The sequence below is a fragment of the Choloepus didactylus genome, chromosome 22, assembly GCF_015220235.1.
Source record: "Choloepus didactylus isolate mChoDid1 chromosome 22, mChoDid1.pri, whole genome shotgun sequence".
Taxonomy (NCBI): Eukaryota; Metazoa; Chordata; class Mammalia; order Pilosa; family Megalonychidae; genus Choloepus; species Choloepus didactylus.
The window spans coordinates 28,628,166-28,655,632 of NC_051328.1; the positions used below are offsets into that span (position 1 = coordinate 28,628,166).

At 37.3% G+C, this 27,467-nt stretch overlaps 2 protein-coding genes across 12 annotated transcripts in view; one reads left to right on the top strand and one right to left on the bottom strand.

The window, feature by feature from the left end:
* HYDIN (HYDIN axonemal central pair apparatus protein) overlaps positions 1-27,467 on the top strand; it is a 534,664-nt gene that overhangs the window by 216,675 nt on the left and 290,522 nt on the right. For 10 of the 11 annotated variants that reach the window (XM_037815908.1, XM_037815907.1, XM_037815906.1 and 7 more), the window contains exons 11-12: positions 8,806-8,924; positions 16,833-17,056. In XM_037815908.1, the coding sequence (XP_037671836.1) occupies positions 8,806-8,924; positions 16,833-17,056 (343 nt within the window). Of the gene's footprint in view, positions 1-8,789; positions 8,925-16,832; positions 17,057-27,467 lie in introns of all 11 variants that reach the window. The other variant, XM_037815911.1, reaches the window with a different exon arrangement.
* Positions 24,177-24,528, bottom strand: LOC119518643 (non-histone chromosomal protein HMG-14-like). Its single transcript, XM_037815917.1, has one exon. The coding sequence runs from the start codon at positions 24,477-24,479 to the stop codon at positions 24,177-24,179; it is 303 nt and encodes a 100-aa protein (XP_037671845.1). The 5' UTR covers positions 24,480-24,528.

Below are 27,467 nucleotides of genomic sequence, written 5' to 3' on the forward strand. Positions count from 1 at the left end.
CAAAGATGTGGGGGAACTGGAATTCTCACCCATTGCCACTGGGAATGTAAAATGGATCAACTATTTTGGAAAATATGTTTAGCAGTTTCTTTAAAAGTTAAATATATGCCTCCCATATGACCCAGCCATTCCATTTCTAGGTATTCATTCAAGAGAAAAGAAAACATATGTTCATACAAAGACTTATATATGAATGTTCATAGCATTTTTTTTGTGTGATTGTCAAAAACTAGAAAAGACCCAAATGTCAATCAACAGGTCAATGAATAAACAAATTGTGATAAATTCATTCAATGAAATACTGTTCAGCAATAAAAAGGAATTAACTATTGATACACACAACAACATGGATAAATATGATTTTAAATGGGTTATCAGATTAATCTAATGCCTGCTCTGGGTATTGTGGTTCAAAAACAGCTGTAAGTAATTTATGTACACAATATATATGAACACATTTGTATATAAAAATGAAGACTTCTTAATCTCATTTGAGCCTCCAAATAACTCAGTCAATTAGATTGGAATCATTAGCTTTGTTTTACAGATGAGAAAACTAAAGCTCAGAGAGTTTAGATGAGTTGCCTGCAGGTTTTCTGAAGCCAAGATTTGAATCCAAGGTTGTGACAAGTCCTGTGCCCTGTCCTAATTAAGAAGTAGTTCCTGTGGAGTGGTGGAATTCATATTCCATTATTTTAACTACGAAAAAAAGTCATGTTCCCTGTCCATACAAAAATCCCATCAATTTCCCTAAATTTTTAAAAATATCAATGTAACAATGCATCAAAGATTTATGAATAATACAAAATATTTAAAACTCCCAAATTGTCTATTTAGTGTTTAATAAGCTTATTAATGGGAATATTGGTTTGTAGAATATAAAAACACTGTACAATATTGGATACAAATTACATTTTCTTTCTACACTGCTATGAACATAAAGTGTAGTATAAACAATAAAATAATGTGTTAAAGATTCTAAAAGTAGTCTCAAAATTGGTACCAGTTGGTAGTTGCCCTGAATTCCTGGCAGAAGCAAACTACAGGAGTCATGAAGGACTAATCCCTCAGGGAAAACGTGGGACGATGAGCTGATAATGTGCATGTTTTAAACAAGGAACATGTCAGACCAATCTCTCAGAACAGCTGAGGTCCTACTGTAACATACCTGACATTGTATTGCTGGGACTCGAGCAAAACCTAAGTGGTTTTGCTGGCTTGGGCATACATATGCATTATAGCGTGGTTTTAATTTAGATAATGAATTTAGTTGAAACAATTTATGTCATATTATTGTTGAATGTGAAAATTCTGGTAGCTCAAGAAATACCTGTACATTGTACAATTTTGTGCATACAAACATACAATGAACTGCTTTACTTAACATCTGAGAGACCTTTTTGCAATCGTTTGACTTAATAGTGAAATTACACAAAATAATATCTATTATTTATGGGTAAGGCATAAAGAATAACAGTAAGACAAACAATTGTAAACCCATCACCCACCTTAAGAAATAGTACTTTACCAATATTGTAAGTGCTTCTTCTCTGTCCCTCCATCCTCTGCTTAGATGTAACTATTCATTCTAAATTGTGTCAGTTAATCATTTCCTTGATTTTCTTTATACATATTAAGTCATATGTGGCTATATCTTGTAAGCATATATAATTTATCTTTTCATGTTTTAAATGTTACCTAAAATTATCATACTATAGTTGTTTCTCTGGATTCATTCATGCCGTGTGTGCTGGTTTGAATGTATTATGTCCCCCCAAACACCATTATTTTTGATGTAATCTTGTGTGGGCAGAGATATCAGTGTTGATTACATTGTAATTCTTCAAGTGTTTCCATGGAGATGCGCCCCACCCAACTGTGGGTGATGACTCTGATTGGATAATTTCCATGGAGGTGTTACCCCACCCATTCAGGGTGGGTCTAAATTAAATCACTGGAACTATATAAATGAGCTGACAAACAGAAGGATCTCAGTGCAGCTGAGAGTGACATTTTGAAGAGGAGCTACAGCCCAGAGGGACACTTTGAAGAATGCCCAGGAGCTGAGAGGGGAGCTGCAGATGAAAGACAGTTTGAAGATGGCCGTTAAAAGCATGCTCTTGCTCTGGAGAAGCTAAGAGAAGACAAATGCCTGGAGAGCGACTGAGAGTGACATTTTTGAGGAATTGCAGCCTACAGAGGAACGTCGTGGGAGAAAGCCATTTTGAAACCAGAACTTTGGAGCAGACACCAGCCACGTGCCTTCCCAGTAAACAGAGGTTTTCCAGACACTATTGGCCATCTTCCAGTGAAGGTACCCGATTGCTGGTGTGTTACCTTGGACACTTTATGGACTTAAGACTGTAACTGTGTAACCAAATAAACCCCCTTTATAAAAGCTGATCCATCTCTGGTGTTTTGCATCCCAGCAGCATTAGCAAACTAGAACACCGTGCATGTAACTATAGTTTATTTTAATGGTCATATTATGGTCTGTTGTTTGAATATACCAATATCTGTCTATTCATTTCACTGCTGATGACATGTGTCATTTCTAGTTTAATGCTATTATGCTTTTAAGAACAATGATGCTATGAACATTCTTGAACATATGTCCAGGCACACAGTGCCCAGTTTTCTAGGATATATCCCTAGGAGTGGAATTGCTAGAACATATAGGATGTACACACTAAGGTTTACTAGGTAATCAAACTTCTTCATACAGAGTGTGCCGAATTTTTCCTCCCTGCAGGAGATGAGTGTCCATAACCTTGTTTCATAACCCTGACTACTCTTAGTATTAATCAACATTTTAAATTTTGCCCTTCTGGTAGGTGTGAAATGGCATTTCACTGTGGCTTTGATTTGCATTTCTGAAATTACTAATAAAAATAGCATCTTATGTTGACTGGCCATTTGTGTTTCATCTTCTGTGAAACTTCTACTTGCATTTTGCCCATTTTTCCATTGTGTTGTCTTTTTTTATTCATAGGGTTCTTGATACATTCTGAATACTAACTCTTTGTCTTTATATGTACTGCACATATCTTTTCCCAGTTTGTGTCTTGTCTTTTCACTCTCTTTGTTGTATATTGGCCCCATAGATATTCTTGTCCTAATCCCAGGAAACTGAATATTCTTGTCCTAATCCCAGGAAACTGTGAATATTATCTTTTATGGCAAAAGAGTAAATATTACCCAATATGGCAAAAGATGTGAAACTGTCTTACTAATTTCAAAATTTTATTTGTAGATCATTTTCCAGGTAATCAGTCCTAAAATCAGTAAGTAGTGTCAGTTTTTTTTTCCAATTTTCTGTTTTTTAAGTATTAGTGTGCCACTTAATCACATCTTTTGCCATATTGGGTAATATTTACTCTTTTGCCATAAAAGATAATATTCACAGTTTCCTGGGATTAGGACAAGAATATCTATGGGGCCAATATTCAGCTTACAACTAACCCCATATGAATGTCCAGTTGTTTTAGCTCCTTGTACTATATAGTCCATCTTCCCTCACTGATCTTCAACACTTGCTCTGTCATAAATCAAATTTACATATATGTGTGCATCTATTCTGAGTTCTCTATTCTGTTCTCTTGATTTTTTTTTTCTTTTTTTTTCCTCCAGTATTATATTATCTCATTATCACAGTTTTATAATATATTTTAGTATCTGAAAGGGCAAGTTCCTTCACTTTATTCTTCTTTAGGAATATATTGACTGTTCTTGGCCCTTTGACTTTATATTTAACTTTTAGAAGCAACCCCACCAAATTCCACCTGTTGGCATTCTGTTTAGTAATCCATTGAATTAATATATATGGATTAATTGAGGGAAATAACATCTTTATGATATTATTGAGTCCTCCTATTCAAGAACATAGCCTAGAACATCTCCATTTATTTAGATCTTTTAAAATGTTTATCAGTAAAGTTTTACAATTTGATCCTTGAAGGGATTAAGTATATTTTATTATATTTATTTCTAGGTACTTTACATATTTTTCTGGTTGTTCCCTAGGTATAGAAATGCAATGACTTGTGTGTATTGATTTGGTAACTATCAACCTTACTAAACTATCTTACTAATTTCAAAATTTTATTTGTAGATCTTTTGCATTTTCCAGGTCCTAAAATCTGTAACTAGTGTCAATTTTTTCTTCCAATTTTACTGTTTTTAAAAAATGTTTTTCTTGTCTTACTGCTCAGAATAGGTGCTCCAGTATAATACTGGACATCTAAAATATCTTAGATGTCAAGTTTTTGAAAGCCCATGGTTTGCATTTTCTGGAATGTAATGTAATGGGATCTGTTGCATTCAGGGATTTCAGAGCTGTTAAAGGGCTTATGCAGTACATCTCCCTGCTTCTCATGTGTTAAGCAGAACCACTGTAACCACAGATAAGAAACTGCCATATTTCTTAAAACATTTTAATATTTTACTGTTCTAATAATCTGTCCTTAAAGCTGTTTCTCAGGCTTGTTTCTCTTGCTGCCTTTTGTCAGGATAAGAAAAATCCCTGTTTAGAAAATATTGTTTGAAAAGTAGAATTTGCAATGTGACCCTTAAATACTAACTCTTTCAAGAGCAAGGCTAATTGTTATTTTGTAGTCCCATTCTATCCTGGGTGATGGGGGTAGCAACAATAAAACAAACTCTGTCAATAATTTCCGAAGAAACATTGGCTCACTGCTTTATTACACATCTCCGTTTTTTTAAGGAAGGCAGTCAAGGTAACAGATGGGGAAAGCTTTAGGCCTGACAATTATAAATAGTACTGCAATTCATTCCATGATACATTTGCAATTCTCTTTCTTTGCTATTCTGAAAGTTGGATCTCTATCAAAATACTTTCCTCTTGACCAAGGATGAAAATTATTGCCAATAGATTAGAGCTCTAAACTAATGGAGGAAGGTAATGACATTTGGGTTCCCTGAAAGTTTTACTTCTGTTCTAGAGTATTGTCATCACTGATACCTGATCTTTAGTGGAACCTCTTTTCTACGGATCAGATGGAAAATGCTATGAATAAATTAGCTACCCCAAGTATTGCTAGAATTTGTCTTTGTTTCTTATAATCTAAGTCATACTTGCCTACTGTTTGTTCACTGTGTTGCCAACTACTAGAGGAGACACAGAGATAAGTGTTCCTGTCTTTAAAAGAACAGTCATGGAGAGAAAGCATTAAAGATACAAAAGCTAAATATTAACAGAAGACAATGGAACATAAAATTTCACAATGCATTGTAATGACAATAAATTAGAAATATCACTTGGATATTCAAAGTGTATTTGCTATAATACCAGCAATTACATTGAGCAAAGCATCAAAAGGATTTTCAGTGTATCAAGATGTTGTACACAAAGCAAATATATCCTTTTTCCTTAAATAATTCAAAATTTAAATAGTGGAAATTTAAGGAAACCCTGTAAAACTATCAAAGATTTTCAAAAGTGGTTATATGCTTGCTCCTGGGAAAGAAGTGGGGAGCCAGGAAACCTTATATGCCGTTGATGTGTATGTGTGCTGTTAGTGCTAGAGGACAATATGGCTATAGCTACCAAAATGTCAAATGTGCATCCCTTTGTTCTGACAAATGTGCATCCCTTTTTTATGACAATTCCACTTCCCATAATGGTGGACTTGGTAATTTGGATCTCTCTCTAAGAACAACTAGAAACACTAGGCTATATATATATAAAGTCTGCTTTGACAGTAACAGAAAGCTGCCAGGACGGTGAAGAACTATAAGGCCTAGAACCAGGAGAATAAGGAAACCAAGACACCCAGGCTTTGGGGGCCACTTTATCCTTAAAAACACTGCCTTTTTGATAGAGCTGAAAAGTTAAGAGTGGGTAGGGAAGGAGACATAGGGCTTCATGGCCCAAGAAGACAGGCCTTAGTAATCCCCCAGGCTTTAGGGTAGGATTCAGTAAAGTGGGGACTTGAATGGACCAGCCCTCACAAGAACTGAAGCTCAACTTTGAATCATTTTTCAATCATTGCTTATATTAAGACGACTCTTCTCCACTGGGTTCTAGGAGATGATTGATCCCTAATGTTTTGAGGCATCTATTGTATATGAGGAATTAACTCATTTTTTTTGTACGGAGATTGGAACTAGCTATCCTTTTTGGGGAAAAATGAGAAGATATTCACTCAAATAATTAGCTGCAAAACTTAATTCTCTTATGGAATATTAGTTGAGAAAAGTTGTATTAAGGTGATCTGGAATTGCTAATTCCCCCTAGTCATCAGCCAGAAGCTTGAGGACAATAATGTCTTAAGGCTTCAAATTATCTCTACAAATTTCTATATACACTGATTAATACTCAATCAAAAATAACCAGGTGTATGGGCAGATAAGACAATCTGATAGAAAATCAAGACACTAGAAATTTGCATATAGAGAATTTGCAATTCTCTTTCATCGCTATTCTGAAAGTTTGATCTTTATCAAAGTACTCTTCTCTTGACTACAGAGTGCAAATAATTGCCAATAGATTAGAGCGCTAAAATAGTGGAGGAGGGTGATGAGGGAAGGCAGATAATAGAATTATCAGACATAGATTGTTACATGTTCTTAACAAAAGTTAAGACTGAGAATTTCACTAGAAGCCTGGAAACTGTTTTTTAAATTAATGGAAATTTTAGAACTGAAAAGTTATAATAACAAACTAAGAATTCAGTGGATGGATTTAGCAACCTACTAAGTATAGTAAGAGATAGATTTTGTAAACTAGAAGTTAGATAAATCTAAAGAAAATATCCACACTTAAGCATGTAGAAACAAAGTACAGAAAAGAACATGAGTTGATTGAAATATGGAAAAAAGATCTAATATATGATTGGAGTCCCAAAAGAAGAGAAGTAAGAAAATGGAGCAGAAGCAGTATTTAAAGAGATAATCACTAAAACATTTCCAAAACTGATAAAAGACATTAATCTAAGGTTCTGAACAGTCCTAGAAATCCCAAGTGTAGGATAAATACAACCACACCTGGGAATATCATAGTAAAACTGTTGGAAAAAAAAAGACAAAAAGAAAATCTTAAAAACAACAGCCAAAAGAAAATACATATTATTCCAATGAACTGTAAGACTATGTATGAGCTGACTTCTCAACAGAAACACTGGAAGACAAGAAACGATAGAATGATATCTTCAAAATGCTTAAAGATAATATAGGAAAATTATTTGTAGATATGTGTTCAAGGACATTTATTAAATTGTGGTTTGTTGTTGTAAAAAGTTGGAAACCACTTAAGTGTCCAAACAGAGAGACTGGTTAAAAAATATTTACCTCCCTACAGTCAACCAGCAACTTATATTAAGAAGGATAAGGCAGATATTTAGGTGCATTTATGAAAAGATGTTTCAGATGTATTGTTAAGTGAAAAAAAGCATTTACAGAATAATATATAGCATATGCTCTCATTTACATTACCAGCGTTTTGATATGGTTAAGAATGGAAGGATAGGCACCAAAATGTTAATGGTGGTTATCTTTGGGTGGTGAAATTATGAGAAAATTTCCACATTCTCTGTACTTTTTATAATGATCATGTATTATCAAATGAAGATATTTCCATTTTTAAAAAAAGGAGACAATACCAGTCAGTACCTTAAAGGTTATGTGCTCTGTATTGAACCTGGGTTCATCATGAATGTGGTATAATGGATACTGTTAAGTGGATTCCTTTTCCTGTGTATGGAAGAAACTCTGCAAAGTAAGTCAGATAAGATTCCTAAATTCAGATCCCTTAACACCCTGGATCTACCTAAATTGGGGGAGGATCAATGTGAACAACACTTCTTGAGTTGTGCAACATGGTGTCTCTTATTTTAAGGGAAGCATCAATTGGTGATTAACCTTCCATTCCAGTTTGCTACAGCTGCCATTAGGCAAAGTACCAGAAATGGATTGGCTTTTATAAAGGAGATTTACTAGGTTACAAATTACGGTTCTAAGGCCATAAAAGTGTCCAAATTAAGGCATCAACAAGAGGATACCTTCACTGAAGAAAGGCCGATGCATCCGGAACACCTCTGTCAGCTGGGAAGGCACGTGACTGGCATCTCTGCTGGTCCTTTGCTCCTGGGTTGCATTGCTTCCAGCTTCTGATTCCAGTGGCTTTCTCTTTAAGCATCTGTGGGTTCTCACTTAGCTTCTCAAGGGCAAACTCTGGGCTTCATCTCTTAGCTTAGGATCTCCAAACGTCTGTCTGACTGCATCTCCAAGTGCCTGGGTCGGCTTTAGCTTCTCCTGGGGGCAAACTCTAGATTACATATCTTAGCTCCTCTCCAAATTGTCTCTCTCAGCTTCTCTAAGCTCCTTCTCTCCGTTAGCTCTCTTAAAGGACTCCCGTGATCTAATTAAGTCCCACCCTGCCTAGGCGGGGTCACATCTCCATGGAAATATTCAATCAAAAGGTCCCACCCCACAAGATTAGATTAAAAGATCGTGGCTCTTCTGGGGTCCATAACAGCTTCAAACCGGCACAACATCTCTGATTTATAAAAATTATTTTCATTTTAAGGAACTTCAGAATAATGTTAAGAATTGGGCCAACACTTTAAATTATTTTTTCTGCTAAAACGTCAGCCTGAACTGCAATATAAACTGTTCCCTAAATGTAAGAAACTAACATTATTCCTATTTCCTAAAGATAAGATAAGTCTTAAGCATTAAACTGCAGTTCCATTGGTGCAGTTCAGGGATAATAATCTTGATCATTGTCATTGGTAACAACTTATGATATAGCACCATTTTGGATAATAAAGTCTGGATTGTTTTTAGGCCGAGAGATCCGTCTGCCTCTCCGAATCAAAGCAGAAGGAATGGGACCTAATATTCATTTCAACTTTGAATTACTGGATATTGGGAAAGTTTTCGTTGGATCCGTCCATTGTTATGAGGTAAACACTAGAATTGTTAATCAAGACTTAATATTGTATAATATCTTTATATGTTTCAAATGGTACTTTCCTTTTTTATTTTTTTTTATTTTGTGATTGCCTTTATTTTATAGAAAACTTGTATGATCACATCCATTCGCCATTGCTCATACTAATTCTAGACCCCAAAATGCTCGGACTCTTCCTCCTCTCTCCTTGCTTTGCTGGAGGAGCAGCCTTTTCCATCCTCTGCAGCCCCCTCCAACTTCACCAAAAACTAAAAGGCATCAAAGCCATCATTTAGTTGTTTCATCGTCATCATTTTGCAGGTTGCAGGGGGAAAACAGAAATGCATCTCCCCATCTATGCAGTGCTTGTTCACTGACAATATAACTCCTATAGGTCAGAGGATAGAGAACCTTCTCCATTTTCCAGAATTTCCTAATGAAGATAACTATGCTGACACTTTAGAATTTTCTAGGATTACACTAATCTTCAACTTGTGTTTTAAAAACCAGTCATTGTGGTTTCTGGAAGAGACCTGCCTATTTATCTTTTCAAGAATGTAGGAAATGATCCTTTTAAAAAAGGTATTCATGGTTTCTTCAATGTGAAAGTTACCTCAATGTTACTTCATCAGAAAATTGGTATCTAGGGCACTTTTCATGAACTGTATGTATTGAAACTTTATTTTAGAAAGGTTCCTAAATTGTGTGACTTTGTATATTTTAGAGGTAATATAAAAGCAATTATTTAATGAGTGACAAATGGGTGCCAGGTTCAGTGTGTGTGTGTGTGTGTGTGTGTAATTTCTAATCCTTACAACAACTTGAAAGGTAGGTCTTATTAGACCTATTTTACAAATGAGAAATCTGAGTCATAGAGACATTAATACCATCAACAATGTATATTAATCATAGTGTTAGGGCTTTTACATGCATTAGTTCATTTAATACTCACAAAAACCGTACAGAGTAGGTACAGTTATTAGTCCCATCTTATAGCTGAGAAAATTGAGGTTAAGAGAAATTATACTAGTGAATGTAATGCTAAATGCTATCACAAACAAATACAAAGATATATACTATCACAAATACAATAAAAGTAATTTCTGCTTACATAAAGTCCAAAATAAAGTTTCCTAATCAGCAGGTGACTCTCCTTCATGCAGATAATTGGGTACCCAGACTCCTTCCATCTTATGGCTCTGCCAACCTTAATGTGTAACCTGGAAGATCATAGTCTCATATGCAACATGCTGGAAAGAGGGGAAGAAGCATGGAGGGTTGCCCTCAAGAGATTTATATAGAAGGTGACACTGGAGATTTATATAGGAGGTCACTTTTGTTCATATTCCACTGGCATACTCAACTGCAAGGGAGTCTGGGAAATGTAGTCTAGTTGTAAGCACAGGATGAAGAGGAAATGGGTTTGTGGTGAACACCAAAGCCGACTGCCACAGGAGTTAAGTACCTTGGTAAAGTTACATAGTTAGTCAATATTAGTGGGCACTGGGTTATCCAGGGCCTATATCCTGTTCTGGAAAGAGAAGGACCTTGGCTGGCCTCTTAATCCTTTCTCTCAGCATCCCACAGTCTTCACCTCAGACAAACCCAGCTGCCAGCCAGTGCAGCTCTCATCACAGCCTAACTTGGCAGGGGGAGGTAAATGTCTGGCTGCTGTAGAGAGCTACTACAGTGTTGTTCATCCCCTCAAACACTAGGGTGACTAGGGCTTTAGTGTGGCAGTGTGGAAGTTAGAGATGTTAATGTCATGATGAGACAATGTACGTGAGTGCACAACTTTTTTTGGGGGGGGTGAGGGGGGCATCTACATTTCACACTTGCACAGCAGAAAACATTACCACAAAGATTCTATTTTTTTATTTTTTTAATTAAAGAAATTGTAAGTTTACAGAAAAATTATGTAAAAAATACAATGTTCCCCTATACCCATTCCCATTATTAACACTTAGCATTAGTGTAGCACCATTGTTATAATTGGTGAAAGAATATCATGATTGTAGTATTAACTGTAATACATAATTTACATTGTGGTATATTTTTTTCCAGTATACCATCCTATTACTGCATTAGGGTGGTACATTTGTTATAGTTCATGAAAGAACATTTTTATATATTATACTATTAACTATATAGTCCATTATTTACAACAGGGTTCACTGTGTTGTATGGTCCTATTGTTTTATCTTTTAATTTTTATTCTAGTAACATATATAAGATGTAATATTTCTTCTTTTAATCACATTCACTTATATAATTCAATGCTGTTGACTCAACTCTCACAATATTGTGCTACCATCACCACCATTCATTTCTAAAATTTTACTGTCAACCCAAATAGAAATTCTGTACAAATTAAGCATTAACTCCCCATTCCCTAACCCCAACCCAGCTCCTGGTAACCTATATTCTAGATTCTAACTCTATGAGTTTGCTTATTCAAGTATTTCACATTAGTGAGATCGTACAATATTTGTCCTTTTGTGTCTGGCCTATTTCACTCAACATGATGTCCTCAAGGTACATCCATGTCACATGAACCAGAACTTCATTCCTTTTTTATTGTTGAATAATATTCCATTGTATGTATATACAACATTTTGTTTGTCCATTCACCAGTTGATGGACACTTAGATTGCTTCCATCTTTTGGCAATTATGAGTAATGTTGCTGTGAACATTGGTGTGAAAATATCTTTTCAAGTCTCTGCTTTCAATTCTTTTGGGTGTATACCTAATAGAGGGATTGCCAGGTTATAAGGTAATTCCATACTTAACTTTCTGAGGAACTGCCAAACTGTCTTCAACAGCAGCTGCACCATTTTGCATTGCCAGTAGCAATGCATGAGTGTTCCTGTCTCTCCACATCCTCTCCAATATTTGTAATTTTCTTTTTGTTTTTTAATAGTAGCCATTCTAGGGTGTGTGAAATGGTATCTCATTGTGGTTTTGATTTGCATTTCCCTGACAGCTAATGGTGTTGAGCATCTTTTCATGTGTTTTTTAGCCATTTGTATATCCTCTTTGGAGAAATGTCTGTTCAAGTCTTCCTAATACCCTTTATCTCTTTATCCATATTTTCCTTCATGTTCTTGAATTGATTTGAGAGAATTTGTTTGAACTTCTTTGGTAAGTTGTTCCAAATTCTGTGTCTCCTCTGAAGTTTTCATTTGTTCCTGTGACTGGGCCATATCTTCCTGTTTCTTAGTATAGCTTGTAGTTTTTTTTGCTTATACTTAGGCATCTGATTATCTTGATGAGTTTACTCTGAAGGTCCATTTCTCTCTGTTACCTAAGGTTTTGTTGTTGATTGGCTTTGTGTTAAGGCTCCTCTTGACATTAGGTTCAACTTATTCTAGACTTTAAGAATTGCCCATGTTTGAGCAAATTTTTTCATCTCTTCTTCATCTGATTCTTGCCCTGGGTATGTGGTAAAATTTTTAACATTGCATTATTTGTTCAATTGTTTCACTCCCAAGAGAAAACTTCCTTTCCTCTGTTCCTTCTCTGGGAATCTTGATCTGTTCTGTTTGTTTTTGTTTTTGTTTTACCCATATAATTAATTTTTTACTCTCCTCTCATTGTCTGTAGCTGCTTTTGCCTGGAGATCAAATTCTGGGAGGAGGGTCACCCTGGAGATGACAGACCAGTTGCAAAGAGCCCTGGGAAGAGAGTCAGGAAATATGCCAAAAATCCTTCTTGGTGGCTCCCCAGAGCTGCATTTTCCTAGTCTGCCCAGCAGATGGTGCTCTTCAGCAAACTTTTCCCTCAGCCTTAAGGGTGGCCTGCATCTTTGAACTTCCACCACCTTCTCCTCTGTCAGATAGAAACAATGGCCAGCATTCCTTGTCTGGGGTTGGCTCAAAGCCAGGACCCAGTGATCACAATTTGATGACCAAAAGTCAGGATCAGTACCTGGCCATGCACACCCCTGTTCTTGGGAAGAGGGCTTCCATGGCCCTCTCTGTCCACAGCAGCCAGCCAGGAACTGGACCAAGGTGAATAGCCTCAAGAAGGGGGACGGGCACCAGAAGTCTCCACTGAGTGCTTTACTTACAGTTTTTACCATAGTGTCTCAGCCTCTTTGTCCTGCTCTTCCCTGGATGCTGTACAATGCTGCCCTGGCCTCTGGAGCCCCTGACCATTGTCTCAGGCAGTTTCTGCTCAACTAGCTGTTTTTGGAGGAGGAGGGATTGCTGCAGCTTCCCACTCCACCATCTTCCCTAGAAATTCTCTGTTCAAGTCTGTTGTGCATTTTTAAATTGGGTTGTTTGTCTTTTTACTGTTAAGTTGCAGGATTTCTTTATGTATTCTGGATATTAAACCCTTATTGGATATGTGGCTTCCAAATATTTCCCTCATTGTGTGTTGTCTATTTACTTTTGTTATGAAGTCCTTTGATGCCCAAAAGTTTTTAATTTTGATGAGCTTCCATTTATTTTTTCTTTTGTTGTTCATGCTTTGAGTATAAAGTCTAAGAAACCATTGCCTAACACAATATCCTGAAGATACTTCCCTACATTTTCTTCTAGGAGCTTTATAGTCCTGGTTCTTGTATTTAGGTCTTTGATCCATTTCGAGTTAATTTTCACATATGGTGAGATAGGGGTCCTCCTTCATTCTTTTACATATGCATACCAGTTCTTCCAGCACCATTTTTGAAGAGACTGTTCTTTCCCAATTGAGTGGACTTGGCAGCCTTGTCAAAAATCAGTTGGCAACAGATATAGAGGGTCTATTTCTGAATTCTCAATTTGATTCCGTTGGCCTATATGTGTATCCTTGTGCCAGTACCAAGCTGTTTTGGCCACTGTAGCTTTGTAGTAAGCTTTAAAGTTAGGAAGTGTGAGATCTCCAACTTTGTTCTTTTTCAAGATGGTTTTTGGCTATTTGGGGCCCCTTCCCCTTCCAAATGTATTAACACAGATTCTTAACCTCCTATATTGAAAGGTTGTGCAGGAAATAAATTTGTTTTGGAAATCAAATAAACATCACTGAAATTTGGAAATCGGTAAATTTGTAGAGGGTTGTAGGGAAATAGAATAAGCACAATTTTAATGTAGAAATCAGTCATGTGACTGCCATAAAATGAAAAATGCACAGCAACTATGCTGCATTGTCCTGTACTGCATTTTGAGAGTAGGCTCACTTAGGGAGAGAGAGAATGGTATAAAAGTTTCTGTTAAACTGATAAGTCTGTCTTTAATTTACCCAGTGTGGATTTCCCTTATACCTTTCAAACTATACCTTATGGATGGCACATCAGGAAAGGACCTTTAGTTCTGACCTAAAATGGATAGGGTTCCCCTGCACATGTTAATAATTTCTTACAGATTTACAGAAGTGTACTTGATGCCACCACTTTCAACTCTCCCAAGTTTTAACAGTAAAGAAAACCACAGCAAGCTAAATAAGTGTTAAATGAGGTAATGCATCATACCGGACAGTTTTGAGAGCTGTGCAGTGGCAGAGAAGAACATGGTAAGGTGCTTCTTAAGGCAATATTTTGCACTCTCTGCATATTTAATGCTAATGCCTCATTGCGTTTCTCTTTCAACTTATTACATTACCTACTAGAGACAAATTTGAATAACTAGCTATTGCCCTTAGTCATTGCTGAGCTTAGCACATACATAAAGAATAAATCATAACTCCCAAGAGTATAAACTACTCCTCAGTGTAATTAAGAAAGAAAACAAATGAGAGGTAAAGTTCTATTATAAACTTTCTCCTCTCTGAGGAGTTGGACTGCAAGGGTAAAGGTATTATCAGTAATCTAGATTTTGTCCCAAACTATCCACTGGATTTTATATACAAAAGTAGATGCTCCATTGCTGGGGGAAAAGAATTATAAATTCTTGAAAATGGAGGAGCTGACCCCTTATAGAAAATCAGAGTAAAACAATGCTATTAACAAACAAACAAAAAATAATCTGTGCGTCTGCTCAGAAAGGAGAACAGGATCCTTCAAGACCAAAATCATGGGTTACCTCTAAAATAAGTCAGGTACTTCTTAAGCACAGAGAAAGTTCAAACCCAATCTGTGTGGCACTGGGGATATTAAACATCAGTCGTTATCATTTATTAGCTCTGTCTGCCAGGCACCATTCTAAGAGTTACATAATTAACTAATTTAATCGTCACAGAAATCTGAGAAATAAGTAGTAGCATTATCCCCATTTTACAGATGGAAAAACTGAAGCACAGTGGAGCTAAGTAAGTTTTTCAAGGACTCACAGTCAGTGGCACAACTGGAATTTGAACCCAGGTAGTTTGGCTTCAGAATCCCTGGTCATAATAATCACTTTATTATATGGTCTCTTTAAAAGAAATGAAAGGCAAGTCATGATTCCTACTACCAGAGAATATAACACAGAGAGTGGGAGATAGGAAATAAACATAAACATAAAATGATACATCAAGCAGCAGTTATTTACATGTCTATTGTGATAAATTGTCCCTCTTCTCCTAGCAGAAGTGGTTGTCTTTTCTACAAGGACCCCTGACCCCTTCTATCTATGTATTTTCCCAATTCCCTCTTCCCTGCGTCTTGGGAGGCAGCCTGAGTCCATGGACCCATTCTCCTTCACATCCACCCAGACATCTTGGTCTGGATTACCTAGCCCCCTTCTCTTACCATGCAGTAACAACAGACTTTAATGTGTGCTTCCTCTGAGCCAGGTGCTGAGTCAGATGCTGAGTGTGCATCATCTCATTTAATACAAATACACTCAGGCTCCTCTACCATGTCTTCCCACAGCTCTTCCACTCCCATTCTCACTTTCCACCTTCATTTTATCTAAAGAAGAATCTACAATAGACAACCACTATTTTCCTGCATCCATCCACTCCCTAAACATTGTACTGTGGCTTCTGCAGTCATACTCCATGAGAATTGCTTTCTTCGTCAAGGTTAGGGTTGATCTCTAATTAAAAATTTAAAATCTGTAGACTTTTCCCAGAACTTCTTCTCCCTGACCTCTGTCCACATTTGACCTCTTCTGGAAATTCTCCATTTTCAGCTTCCTGGTTCCCCACATGCCCCATGTTTTCCTGCTACCTTTCTGAATATTTCTTCACGATGTTCTGGGCTTTGTCCTCCAATCCCTTAAGTATGGGTTGAGGGCATTTCCTGTGTAAATCAAGAGAACATGCTATTCACCCATTCAGGTATGAGGACAGCTTTGGTGGAGAATAGAGGTAGGATCTTTGGCAGTGTGACTGCCGGGCAGATCCATGCACAGGAGGTGGGAGGTGGGAGCAGGAGTGAAAGACTGAGGCCAGCTATGGAGGATGCTGAATGCTAGGCATGAACTCTTTCCATACATACACAAAGCTATTGTGCAACCAAATATGGGCACAAATATAGCTCCAGAACTCTAGCAGATGGGAATAAAACATTTCTATAAGTAAAATAATTGCTTGCATGAGCATTCCAAAACAATGATCCACTCAAGAGAGTTTGAGATGAAGGAATCCTAAGAGGAGGTAATCTAATAGCACAACAAAGAGAATCCATGTCATTTAGATAATAGAAATGCCTACCTTTCCTCAATGACTTTATACAGAGTATCCAAAAACAAAAAGACATTTATGGCTCTTCATCAGGAGATATGATTATGATCAGTCTTTATATCATGTGTATAATATGTATAACTAACTTCTCTTTAAAGAGGAGGCTAAAAATACAAAATTTTCTGGCTTGGGATTCATATCTTCAAACATACAAGACTTCAGACAGTTCATTTTCTCCCTTAGACCTTTTCTTTCTTCTAATTCCAGCTACCTTCTCTGTGCTAATTTGTGTTAATCAATATAGCCACATGATGGTATGAAAATAGATCAGTTCGGGGCTTGTAAAGAGGTCCATTGTCCACATTTTCGTTCGTTCTTTTTTGTTGTTGTAGACGATCCTGTCCAACAGAGGCAGCATTGATGCCCTCTTCAATGTGGGGCCTCCAGCTACGGCCTTGGGGGCCTGCTTTGTTTTCAGTCCCAGAGAAGGCATCATCGAACCAGGTGGAGTCCAGGCTATCCAGATCTCCTTCAGTTCTGCTATCCTGGGGCCCTTCCAAGAAGAGTTTCTGGTCAACGTCAATGGGTCACCTGAGCCTGTGAAATTGACCATTAGGTAAGGTACATCTATAACTACTGTGGAAACTAACTACAGTTTTTATCTACTGCTTTCTGGAACTTAAATACTTGATAATTTCTGGGATGCCCATAATTATTTTTGTTGATATGAACACATCAGCATAAATGGCTTGTGTTAAATTTCCATCAGTGTTTCCCTAGTGAGCATGTATAACTTAGTATTGTAATATGGATAAGATGCTGTTCTTAGGATCTAATTTTTCTGTAAGCTCTATCCTTATAAGAATTTAAACATTAAACTATTTTATAGTACTATCTTTTATGATTTTTAGGGAAAATAAATTATTAGGGTAAAACCTGGATAAAAATCCTTTTCTTGACTCAACTTTGGTTGTTATGATGGTTTCTCTAAATCTCCAGCTTTCATTTTTATTTTAAGGAAATTCATTAAATGCTCTTATCTATGATGCCTGTAGGCATTTGAAAAGATTCTAGTCAGCAAAGTCAAGACACTTTACAGCATTTATGCTAGAAATTTTTTGATGGCTTCTTCAGCTGCTTGTGATAATTGAAAATCGTTACTTGCAGAGCTTGTCTTCAGGTTTTAAAAAGAACTTTTCTGTGACAGACCCACTGGGCAGATCTATAACTTCAATTCCTGCTTAGAAGAAACATATCTTCATAACACATTGCTCTGACTCTGTTTGGATTCCCATAGCAACAGGTTGTTAATTACCATGGCAGTCTCTCTCATTATGGTTACTGCTAGTAGGACTTCCCTCCATCCACAGCTGAGGTCTCCCTAGGGTTCTGGGAGTAACATAGACAAGAGACAGGTACATCTGACTTGAAGGATTTGCAAAAAATCTATTGAACTCATGTTCTCTATAGGAAATTCAGAATCTCAAGATTAGTCCAAAGGTGAATGCCATTTCTTCTCAAACTTTTGCACCTATATGTCCCTAATAACTAAGGGAGAGTGAATGCTTGTGCTTCAAAGGGTTCTGTGGTATGGCCAAGGCAGCCTGCATAATCTCAAGTCTCAAAACTTGTCTTAACATTCACAAGACATTTGCATTCTATTTCATAATACATCTGGGTCTGTTATAATAGAAAAAAAAAAAGTCCAAATTTGTGAATAACATTGGCTCTTCAAGAAGATGCACTATGCTTATCCTGGCCCATGATTGATATCCTTCAGATGTGTGCATGATGTGAGAAGGTAGGCCTTTGACCCACCTCTCACCTACATAACATCTTACTTTTCATGTCAAGCAGTAGGGACAGTTACTTGGAGAAGTAGAAATGTTATCTTTGTCTTCCATTCAGAGATCATCTGATCCCTTTAGGGCCTTCAGTAATAAGCTCTAGCACATCAAATCTTGAAAGCCCCCATCTGAATCAAGTGTTTCTGCATTCTTGGCACCAGGAGGTATTTCTCAGAATCATGAGTGCCCTCTCCAGGCATCGTAGCATCATAGACAACTCTCCATACAGGCATGGGTAACGTAAAGCCTTCCCACTAGGCTCTTACAAATATTTAAGATAAAGGGAATAATGATCCTATCTATAGATAAGAAAGGTCAGTGTTAAAAGACCACAAATTTACTGTCCAAGTAGGCAAAGTACAGGGCAAATGCTGGTCAAGACAGGCTAAGTGCCCCTCAAGCTAAATAAGAAAGTCCATCTCAATTTCATCTGGTCATTCCCATTTAGAGTTCACTCTGATAATTAATAATGCATCTCACTATCAATACACACACAGTGCTACTCTATTTAGGAATAAATGTAGATTTAATTAGTTAATAATTAGATATAATTAATGTTATGAGCACCTTCTACATGCAAGTTAGTATATTAGGTGCAGTGACTGGTTACATCAGTGAAATGGCAGAATAAGCAGTTCTGAAGATCCTTTCCTCTAGGAAAGCAGAGAGAACACTGGAAAAAATGGTCAGAATCAACTATTTCAAAACACTGAAAATTAAACAAAGGCTTACAGCAATCTGGGGAGCATTTATTCAAGATAAACAGCTGAATCTTGTTAAGAATAATGAGTGTTGTGGCATTTTAACTTGCCCTATTCTGATCCTCCCCTCCCCAGCTCTGCATAGCCTTGAAAAATGAACAGGCTGCAATCACAGTGAAAACCAGCAGCCTAGATGTCACTGGAAAGAGCAAAATGGCATTGGAGTTCCTTCAAAGCCCTACCAGAGAATTATCGTTACTTGACTTGACTGAAGGTTCCTTGGAAGACATTAATCAAAAGGATGTTTATTGTACCTGACTTGGAGCTCACCCAGTGCAAACAGCCTTTTCCTCAGGGGCATTTGTTGAAAACTGACTTTGAGGAAGCCTAGTTGTTGGACTAAATAAACAAGACTTCAAAGCCTCTATTTTGAATATGCTCAAGGAACTAAAGGAAACTGTATCTAAAGAACTAAAGGAAAGTATGAGAATAATGTCTCACCAAATAGAGAATTCCAGTAAAGAGATAAAAATTTTAAAAAATAAATGAAAACTAACAGAAATTGTGGAATTGATATGTCCAATAATAAATTAAAAATTCACTAGAGTGGGTGAGCAGGAGATGTGAGCAGGCAGAAGAAGGAAGCAGCAAATTGGAAGATAGGTCAGTTGAGATTATTCAGTCTGTGAAACAGAAAGAAAAATTTTGAGTAAAAATGAACAGAGACAAAATGAACAGAGACTTGGGCACCTATGGGACATCATCAAGCATTCCAACATATACATAATAGGAATCTGAGATGGAGATGAAAGAGACAAAGGGGAAGAACGAATATTTGAAGAAATAATGACCCAAAATTTCCCACATTTGATGAAAAACACTGATCTACACATCTAAGCAGCTCAGGAATCTCCAAGTAGGATAAGCTCAGAGATCCACACCCAGACATATCAGAGTCAAACTGTCAAGACAACAACAAAGAGAGAATCTTGAAAGCAGAAAGAAAGAAGCAACTCATGACATACAGGGATCATCAATAAAGTTAATAGCCAATTTCTCATCAGAAACCATGGAGACCAGAAGACAATGAGTTGTAATATTCAAAGTGCTAAAAGAAAAAAGACTGTTAACCAAGAATTATCTACCAGCAAAGCTAGTCTTCAAAAATGAAGAAGTTAAGATATTCTCAGATAAATAAAAACTGAGAGAATTAATGACTATCAGACCTGGCCTGCAAGAAATTCTGAAGAAAGTCTTTCAACAAAATGAATGCTAGACAGTAATTCAAAGAAATAAAAATCAGGCAAAGTTAGCTACGTAGGTAAATCTAAAGGACAGTATAAATACATTTTTGGTTTGTAACTCTTTATTTCTCCTATATAATTTAAAATACAACTGTGTAAAGCAATAATTATACATCTATGTTGATTAGTATGCAATGTACAAATATGTGATTTGTATGACAATAATATCACAAAGGAAGGGAGTATGAATGGAGCTCTATAGGAGCCGTTTTTGCATACTATTGAAATTAAATTGGTGTTCTTCCAAACTATTTTGCTAGAAGTTAAGATGTTCATTGAAATCCCTAGAGCAACCAGTAATAAATTAACTGAAAAAATAGTAAAATAAATAAAAAGGAAATTAAAATGGTTACTGGAAAATAGCTATTTAATGCAAAGGAAGGAAGTAATGGAGTAATTGAAGGTTAAAAAATACATGACAGGGGAGGAACCTAAGGTGGCGACTAGATGAGACAAAGAAAAAAACACCTCTGTGGAAAACACTAGACAAAAAAACAGAAAGGACCCAGAACACCACTTCCAAAGTAGCACCAGCTGGACAAGTTCTGCTAAAGCCACAGGGAACGTGCTTTTGGCAAAACCAGGAGTCTGCATTCTGAAACGAGTGAGTGAGTAGGCTGAATCCCTCAGCCACGCTGCATTGGGGGGAAACAGTGGGCTGGACTTTAAAAAAAAAAAAAAATATATATATATATATATATATATATATATATATATATGTATATATAAAAGAAGCCTGGGAACAGCTGCAGATAAGACAGGAGTGCTCTGGACTAATGCCTTGGTGTCTGGGGTGGAGGATACCCCTTCCCACACCCACTGCTGATTGTCTTGGGTCCAGGGAAACAAAGGGGAGACATGCGGCTTGCAGCGGTCTCCCCAGTGGGTGGGGCTGCTCCTGCCCGGGGCAAGCACTTGGCTTAGAGCTGAGCCGAGAAACCCAGTCTCACGGCCATCCCCTCAGCAAGCAGGGCTGCTCCTGCCTGGGGCGAGCACACGGCGCAGAGCCCAGCCGAGAGGCCCAGCCTCCCAGCCATCACCCCAGTGGGCGGGGCTGCTCCTGCCTGGGGCGAGCACATGGTGCAGAGCCCAGTCAAGAAACCCAGCCTGACAGAGAGTCTTTCCCGCAGCATCACTCACACGACACAATATCGGCCGTGGACAGTGGCCTTGAATACACCCACGGCTGATTGTCCCAGAGCTGGGAGAGCAGAGCTGTGCGGAAACGGGGAAGTTAATGTGTCCCATTCAACCATCTTTGAAGCGGGCTGGGAACGCCTCTACACAGCCCGGTGGCCCAGGGCTTCCCTGGAGGCCAGCGCTCACTTGTGATGTGGCACGGCCCGCCCCCCCCCCCAACAGAGGTCCTGGAAAAACACAGCAGGGAGGGGGGAACTGCTCGGAAATCCCAGGGAACCTACGCCAATACCAAGGACTTTTGTGTCAGCAGCAGAGAACAGCCTTAAATCTCCGGGAACACCTGGGAGATTTGATTGTTAAAACTGCCCTTCCTCCCTAACCACTCAGGCACACGCCCCTCATTGGGGGCAGACAGCACCGACAACACACCCAAATTAAGTGCACCAATTGGCCCCAAAAGAATCAGATCCCCACATACCACAAAGTTGGGGAGAACTGATTTGAGGGGAAGAAGTGACTCACGGACGCCATCTGCAGGTTAGTTAGAGAAAGTGTATGTCACCAAGCTGCAATTCTAACACATTAAAGACTCACAGATGCCATCTGCTGGTTAGTAAGAGAAAGTGTACGTCACCAAACTGTGTCTCTGAAAAATTAGATCGATATCCCCCTTTTTTTTTTTGATACAACTTGAAAGAACCCTATCAAGCAAAACAAATGCCAAGAGGCCAAAAACAACAGAAAATCTTAAAGCATATGATAAAACCAGATGATATGGAGAATCCAGCTCCAAACACACAAATCAAGATTTCTGAAGAAACTCTATACCTCGCAAAATTAATTAAAGTACTACAATCAAAGAATGAAAACATGGCAAAGGATTTAAAGGACATCAAGAGGACCATGGCCCAGGATATAAGTGCCATAAAGAAGACCCTAGAAGAGCATAAAGACATTGCAAGAGTAAATAAAAAAATAGAAGAGCTTATGGAAATAAAAGAAACTGTTGGCCAAATTAAAAAGACTCTGGATATTCATAATACAAGACTAGAGGAAGCTGAACAACATCTCAGTGTCCGAGAAATCCACAGAACAGAAAATGAAAGAACAAGAGAAGGAATGGAGAAAAAAATAGAAAAAATCGAAATGGATCTCAGGGATACGATAGATAAAATAAAATGTCCAAACTTAAGACTCATTGGTGTCCCAGAAGGGGAAGAGAAGGGTAAAGGTCTAGAAAGAGTATTCAAAGAAATTGTTGGGAAAAACTTCCCCAACCTTCTACACAATATAAACACACAAAGCATAAATGCCCAGAGAACTCCAAATAGAATAAATCCAAATAAACCCACCCCAAGACATATTCTGATTAGACTCTCAAATACTGAAGAGAAGGAGCAAGTTCTGAAAGCAGCAAGAGAAAAGCAATTCACCACATAAAAAGGAAACAATATAAGACTCAGTAGTGACTACTCAGTGGCCACTATGGAGGCAAGAAGGCAGTGGCATGACATATTTAAAATTCTGAGAGAGAAAAATTTCCAACCAAGAATACTTTATCCAGCAAAACTCTCCTTCAAATTTGAGGGGGAGCTTAAATTTTTCACAGACAAACAAATGCTGAGAGACTTTGCCAATAAAAGACCTGCCCTACTTCAGATTCTAAAGGAAGCCCTACCAACAGAGAGACAAAGAAAGGAGAAAGAGATATAGAGAATTTTAACAGACATATATAGTACCTTACATCCCAAATCACCAGGACACTCATTTTTCTCCAGTGATCACAGATGTTTCTCCAGAAGGGACCATAAACTGGGACATAAAACAAGCCTCAAGAAATTATATATAAAAAAAAAATTGAATGTACTCAAAGGACGTTCTCCAAACACAATGGAATACAAATAGAAGTCAATAATTTTTTTTCCTTTCATAATTGAGATTTTATTGGTTGTTCTGAAGATCAGCACACAGACATTATGAACAATCTGTACACAATTAATGTATGTACCTAAAATCTAAAAAGCCATAGAGTTGTAATTCTTGTCTAAAGTTATTCCAGTGACTTTCCAGCTTAAAATTTGGAGGCAAGTTTTCCCTAAGAGGATATCAAGTACCAATATCTTCAAATGTTGATAAGCTGTTACATCGTTAAGTCCCACTAATTCACAATTTAATATCATACACACTAAATACTCACATTTCCAATCTTTCACAGCATATAACAAAGTTATTAGGAAAACTGGACGACCACAACCAAAGATGTTACAGAGCACACACAGTTCTGACAGGGAGAGCCAAGATCAGGGAGCAGTTTTAAGAAACAATTCTACTAAAAACATTGGAATAGAAGTAATTTAAAATGTTCAAGACATATTAAATGCAAGACTGTGACTCCAAATCATCATTTAGTATGCGTTGTATTACAGGGTATAAAAACTGCCACCCCCCACCCTATGGAATGTTAAAGTTGACAACCAAGACAGTCAAAGCCTCCCATAATTCAATATCCCACTATTTTCTGGTTGTACCAAAAAATAAACAACCAGCAAATGATTTCTCCTCTTAAAAAAAAGGCATTTACACTGAAAAAATGGGATGAGGTGGGATTTCAATCTCCTTCTTAAAAATGTTTCTTCTAGAGCTACTAAAAAACTTGCATTTTACAAAATAGTTGATAAAAATATTCCTCTGGATTGTACAAGAAGGGAGAAACAGGGACCACTGATAAGACATGGTATATGAGATTAATCAGACTTGGCTTCTTTCTCTCCTGCTTCATCAGAGGCTGGACTGTCTTCATTTTTAGTTTCTCCATTTTCTGCAGGTAAATCTTTAGTTTCTTGGTTAGCCATTTCAGCTTGCTTTCCCTTTGCTCCTCTTTTTCCTTTTGGTTGCACTTTTTTGTCTGAAGACTTATCCTTTCCCGCTGCCTTTTTTGGCTTCGCTTCCACTTTTGCAGGAGCAGGCTTAGCTGACAGCCTCGCCAACCTCCTCTTGGGCTCCTCCTTCCCCGCGCCGTCGGCCGAGCTGACCTTCCTCTTGGGCATCCTAGCGGCGGAGCAGGCGCTTGCCGGGTGCTGCGGACCGTGGCGCGCCGAGATCCTCCACGAAGCTGAGCTGCCGGCCTCCGCCGCTCCTTCCGCCGCCCGAGCTGCTGCGACCCGCCAGAAGTCAATAATTTTTGAACTATAACTCCACAATTTACTTCCTACATGATAAAAAATACACAGACTCTAAGGACAAATCAGTGGTTTTGAACTCAATATAAAATATGTAATTTTAGACAACTATATAAAGGTGGGGGAATGAAGGAGTATAGGAACATAGTTTATGTGCCCTATTGAAATGAAGGTGGTATCAAAGAAAAACAAGATTGATAGGGATTTAAGAGGTTAATTTTAAGCCCCACAGTAAACACAAAGAAATTATCGGAGAATATAACCATAGAGATGAAAAGTAGAGTATGGGTTAAGAGAAATGGGGGAAGGGGCAATGGGGAGTTAAGTAAGGAGTGTAGGGTTGCTGTTTGAGGTGAAGGGAAATTTCTAGTAATGGATGGTGGGAAAGAGTATAACATCGTTCTAAATGTGATTAATCCCACTAATGGAAGTCTAGGGAGGGGGTGGAATGGGAAGATTTAGGCTGTATGTATGTTTCCACAATTGAAAAAAAAAAAAAGACAATCTGACTAGATGACAATTGAATGCTAAGGATGAACTTGGATGGAATTGGAGGGTGGAGGACAGGTGGCTCGAAGGGACACAGTTGAGACATAAGGAAAAGGAAATATAGAATGTAAGCATTGTATCATTGTTGAATCTCTTATACTTAGCTGTGCTTAATGGAATTACATAAAAGAATGTTCTTGTTCATGGGAAGTACATACGTGAATTATAGTGTATGTTCAAGGATGTGTGCAGCTAACTCTCATATGTTCAGAAGACAGAGAAATATATGATGGATGATAGATAGGGAGGGAGAGAGGGAGGGAAAGAAATAGTGATGTGACAACATGTTAAAGTTGGTGGATTGAGCTATCGGGGGAGGGGGGTCAGGGTATGATGGAATTCTGTGTATGGGGCTAGTATTGTTTCTGCAACTATTCATGTAACTTTGACTTGCCATGAATCAGCATTCTCATAATGTGAATGATTTAGCTTCAGATTACTCTTCTCTAAATGGAGAGAGTAGACCAACCTAAAGCAAAAGGCAAGGTTGGGGAAAAAATTAAATGGATCAAGCATTCCAGTTGAAAAGCAGAGATTGACAGATGGATTTTAAAAGGACATTATTTAATTATATCCTATCTACAAGAGAAACATTTTAGATTCAAAGACAAAATAGGTTGAAAGTAAAAGGATGGAAAAAGATATGCCATGCAAAAGAGTGCTGAAGTGGTTATGTTAATATAAGACAAAATAGACTTTAAAACAAAAATTTTTACTAGAGATGAGTAAGGATATTTTATAATGATAAAAGGGTCAATCCATCAAGGATATATAGAAATTATAAACATATATGCACCCAGTAACAAAATACATGAAGTGAAATCGACTGAATAAAAGGGAGAAATAAAGAATTAAATAGTAGTATCTGGAGAATTCAATATCCCAGTTTCAATAATGGATAGAATAATGAGGCAGAAGGTCAACAAATAAATAGATGACTTGAAAAAGACTATAAACCAAGAAACAAACATTATAAGAACACGGCATCCAACAACAGCAAATTACGCATTTTTCTCAAATGTACATGGAATGTTCTCTGGATAGACCATATGTTAGGCCACAAAACAAGTCTTAGTAAATCTAAAAAGATTGAAATCATGCCAAGTATTTTCTTCAATCACAATGAAATGAAATTAGAAATAAAAAACAGAGGGAAACTTGGAAAATTCACAAATATGTGGAAATGAAACAACACACTTCTAAGTAACTAATGGATCGAAGAAGAAATCACAAAAGAAATTAGAAAATATTTTGAGATGAAGGAAAATGAAACACACCAAAATTTACAGGATGTAGTGATATCAGTACTAACAGAGAAATGTATAGCTATAAATGCCTATGTTAAAAAAGAAGAGAAGTCTTAGATAGATAACCTAATCTTCCACCTTAAGAAACTAGAAAAAGAAGAGCAAACTAAACCCAAAGCAAGCAGAATGAAGGAAATATAAATATTACAGCAGAAATAAATGAAATAGAGAATAGAGTCACAATAGAACAAGTCAATGAAACCAAAAGTTGGTTCTTTGAAAAGAACAACAAAATTGACAAATGTTTAGCTAGAGTAACAAAGAAAAAGAGAGAAGATTGCTGATGGGTACAGGGTTTCTCTGAGGGACGATGAAAATTTTATGGAACTGGATAGTGTTGATGGTTACATAATAAGTGAACATCCTAAAAACCACTGAATTGCACACTTTAAAGTGTGTGCATTTTATGGAATGTGAATGAATTACATCTCAGTAAAAAAATAAAAACAAAAGAAGATGGAGTAGAGTTAACAGTGGAAAGATCACTAAATTGGGAGGCCAGACACTGTCAACTATGTGTGTGTTTCTTTGGGAACTTGATTTAAATTCTGAGTCTTATTATCCTTAGTTGCAATATTAAAGCATTTGGATTAAATTATCAATAATAATCCTTTTTCGCTTTTTACATATGAAATACAACCACAAAGAAATGAGACTAGGTTTTAAAAACAAATATAAATTCAAATGAATTATGCTTCCTCCATTAGATGGTAATCTCTTTAAGGATACAGGTTATGTTACTCATCTTTGTATACCTAGGGGCTAGGTGAATGAATGAATGATTGACCTTTCAAAGTAAAAATTTTTGTTGAATCAGTAATCAAGAACCTCCCAACAAAGTACAGGACCAAATGCCTTCACTGGTGATTCTACCAAACATTCAAAGAATTAACACCAGGCCTTCTCAAAGTTTTTTAAAAATTGAAGAGGAAGGAAGACTTCCTAATTCATTCTGTGAGGCCAGCATCAACCTGATACCAAAGCTAGATAGATAAATCAC

Excerpts from the sequence above, each read along its gene's own strand:
- LOC119518643 (XM_037815917.1), bottom strand. The coding sequence starts at position 24,479 with ATGCCCAAGAGGAAGGTCAGCTCGGCCGACGGCGCGGGGAAGGAGGAG.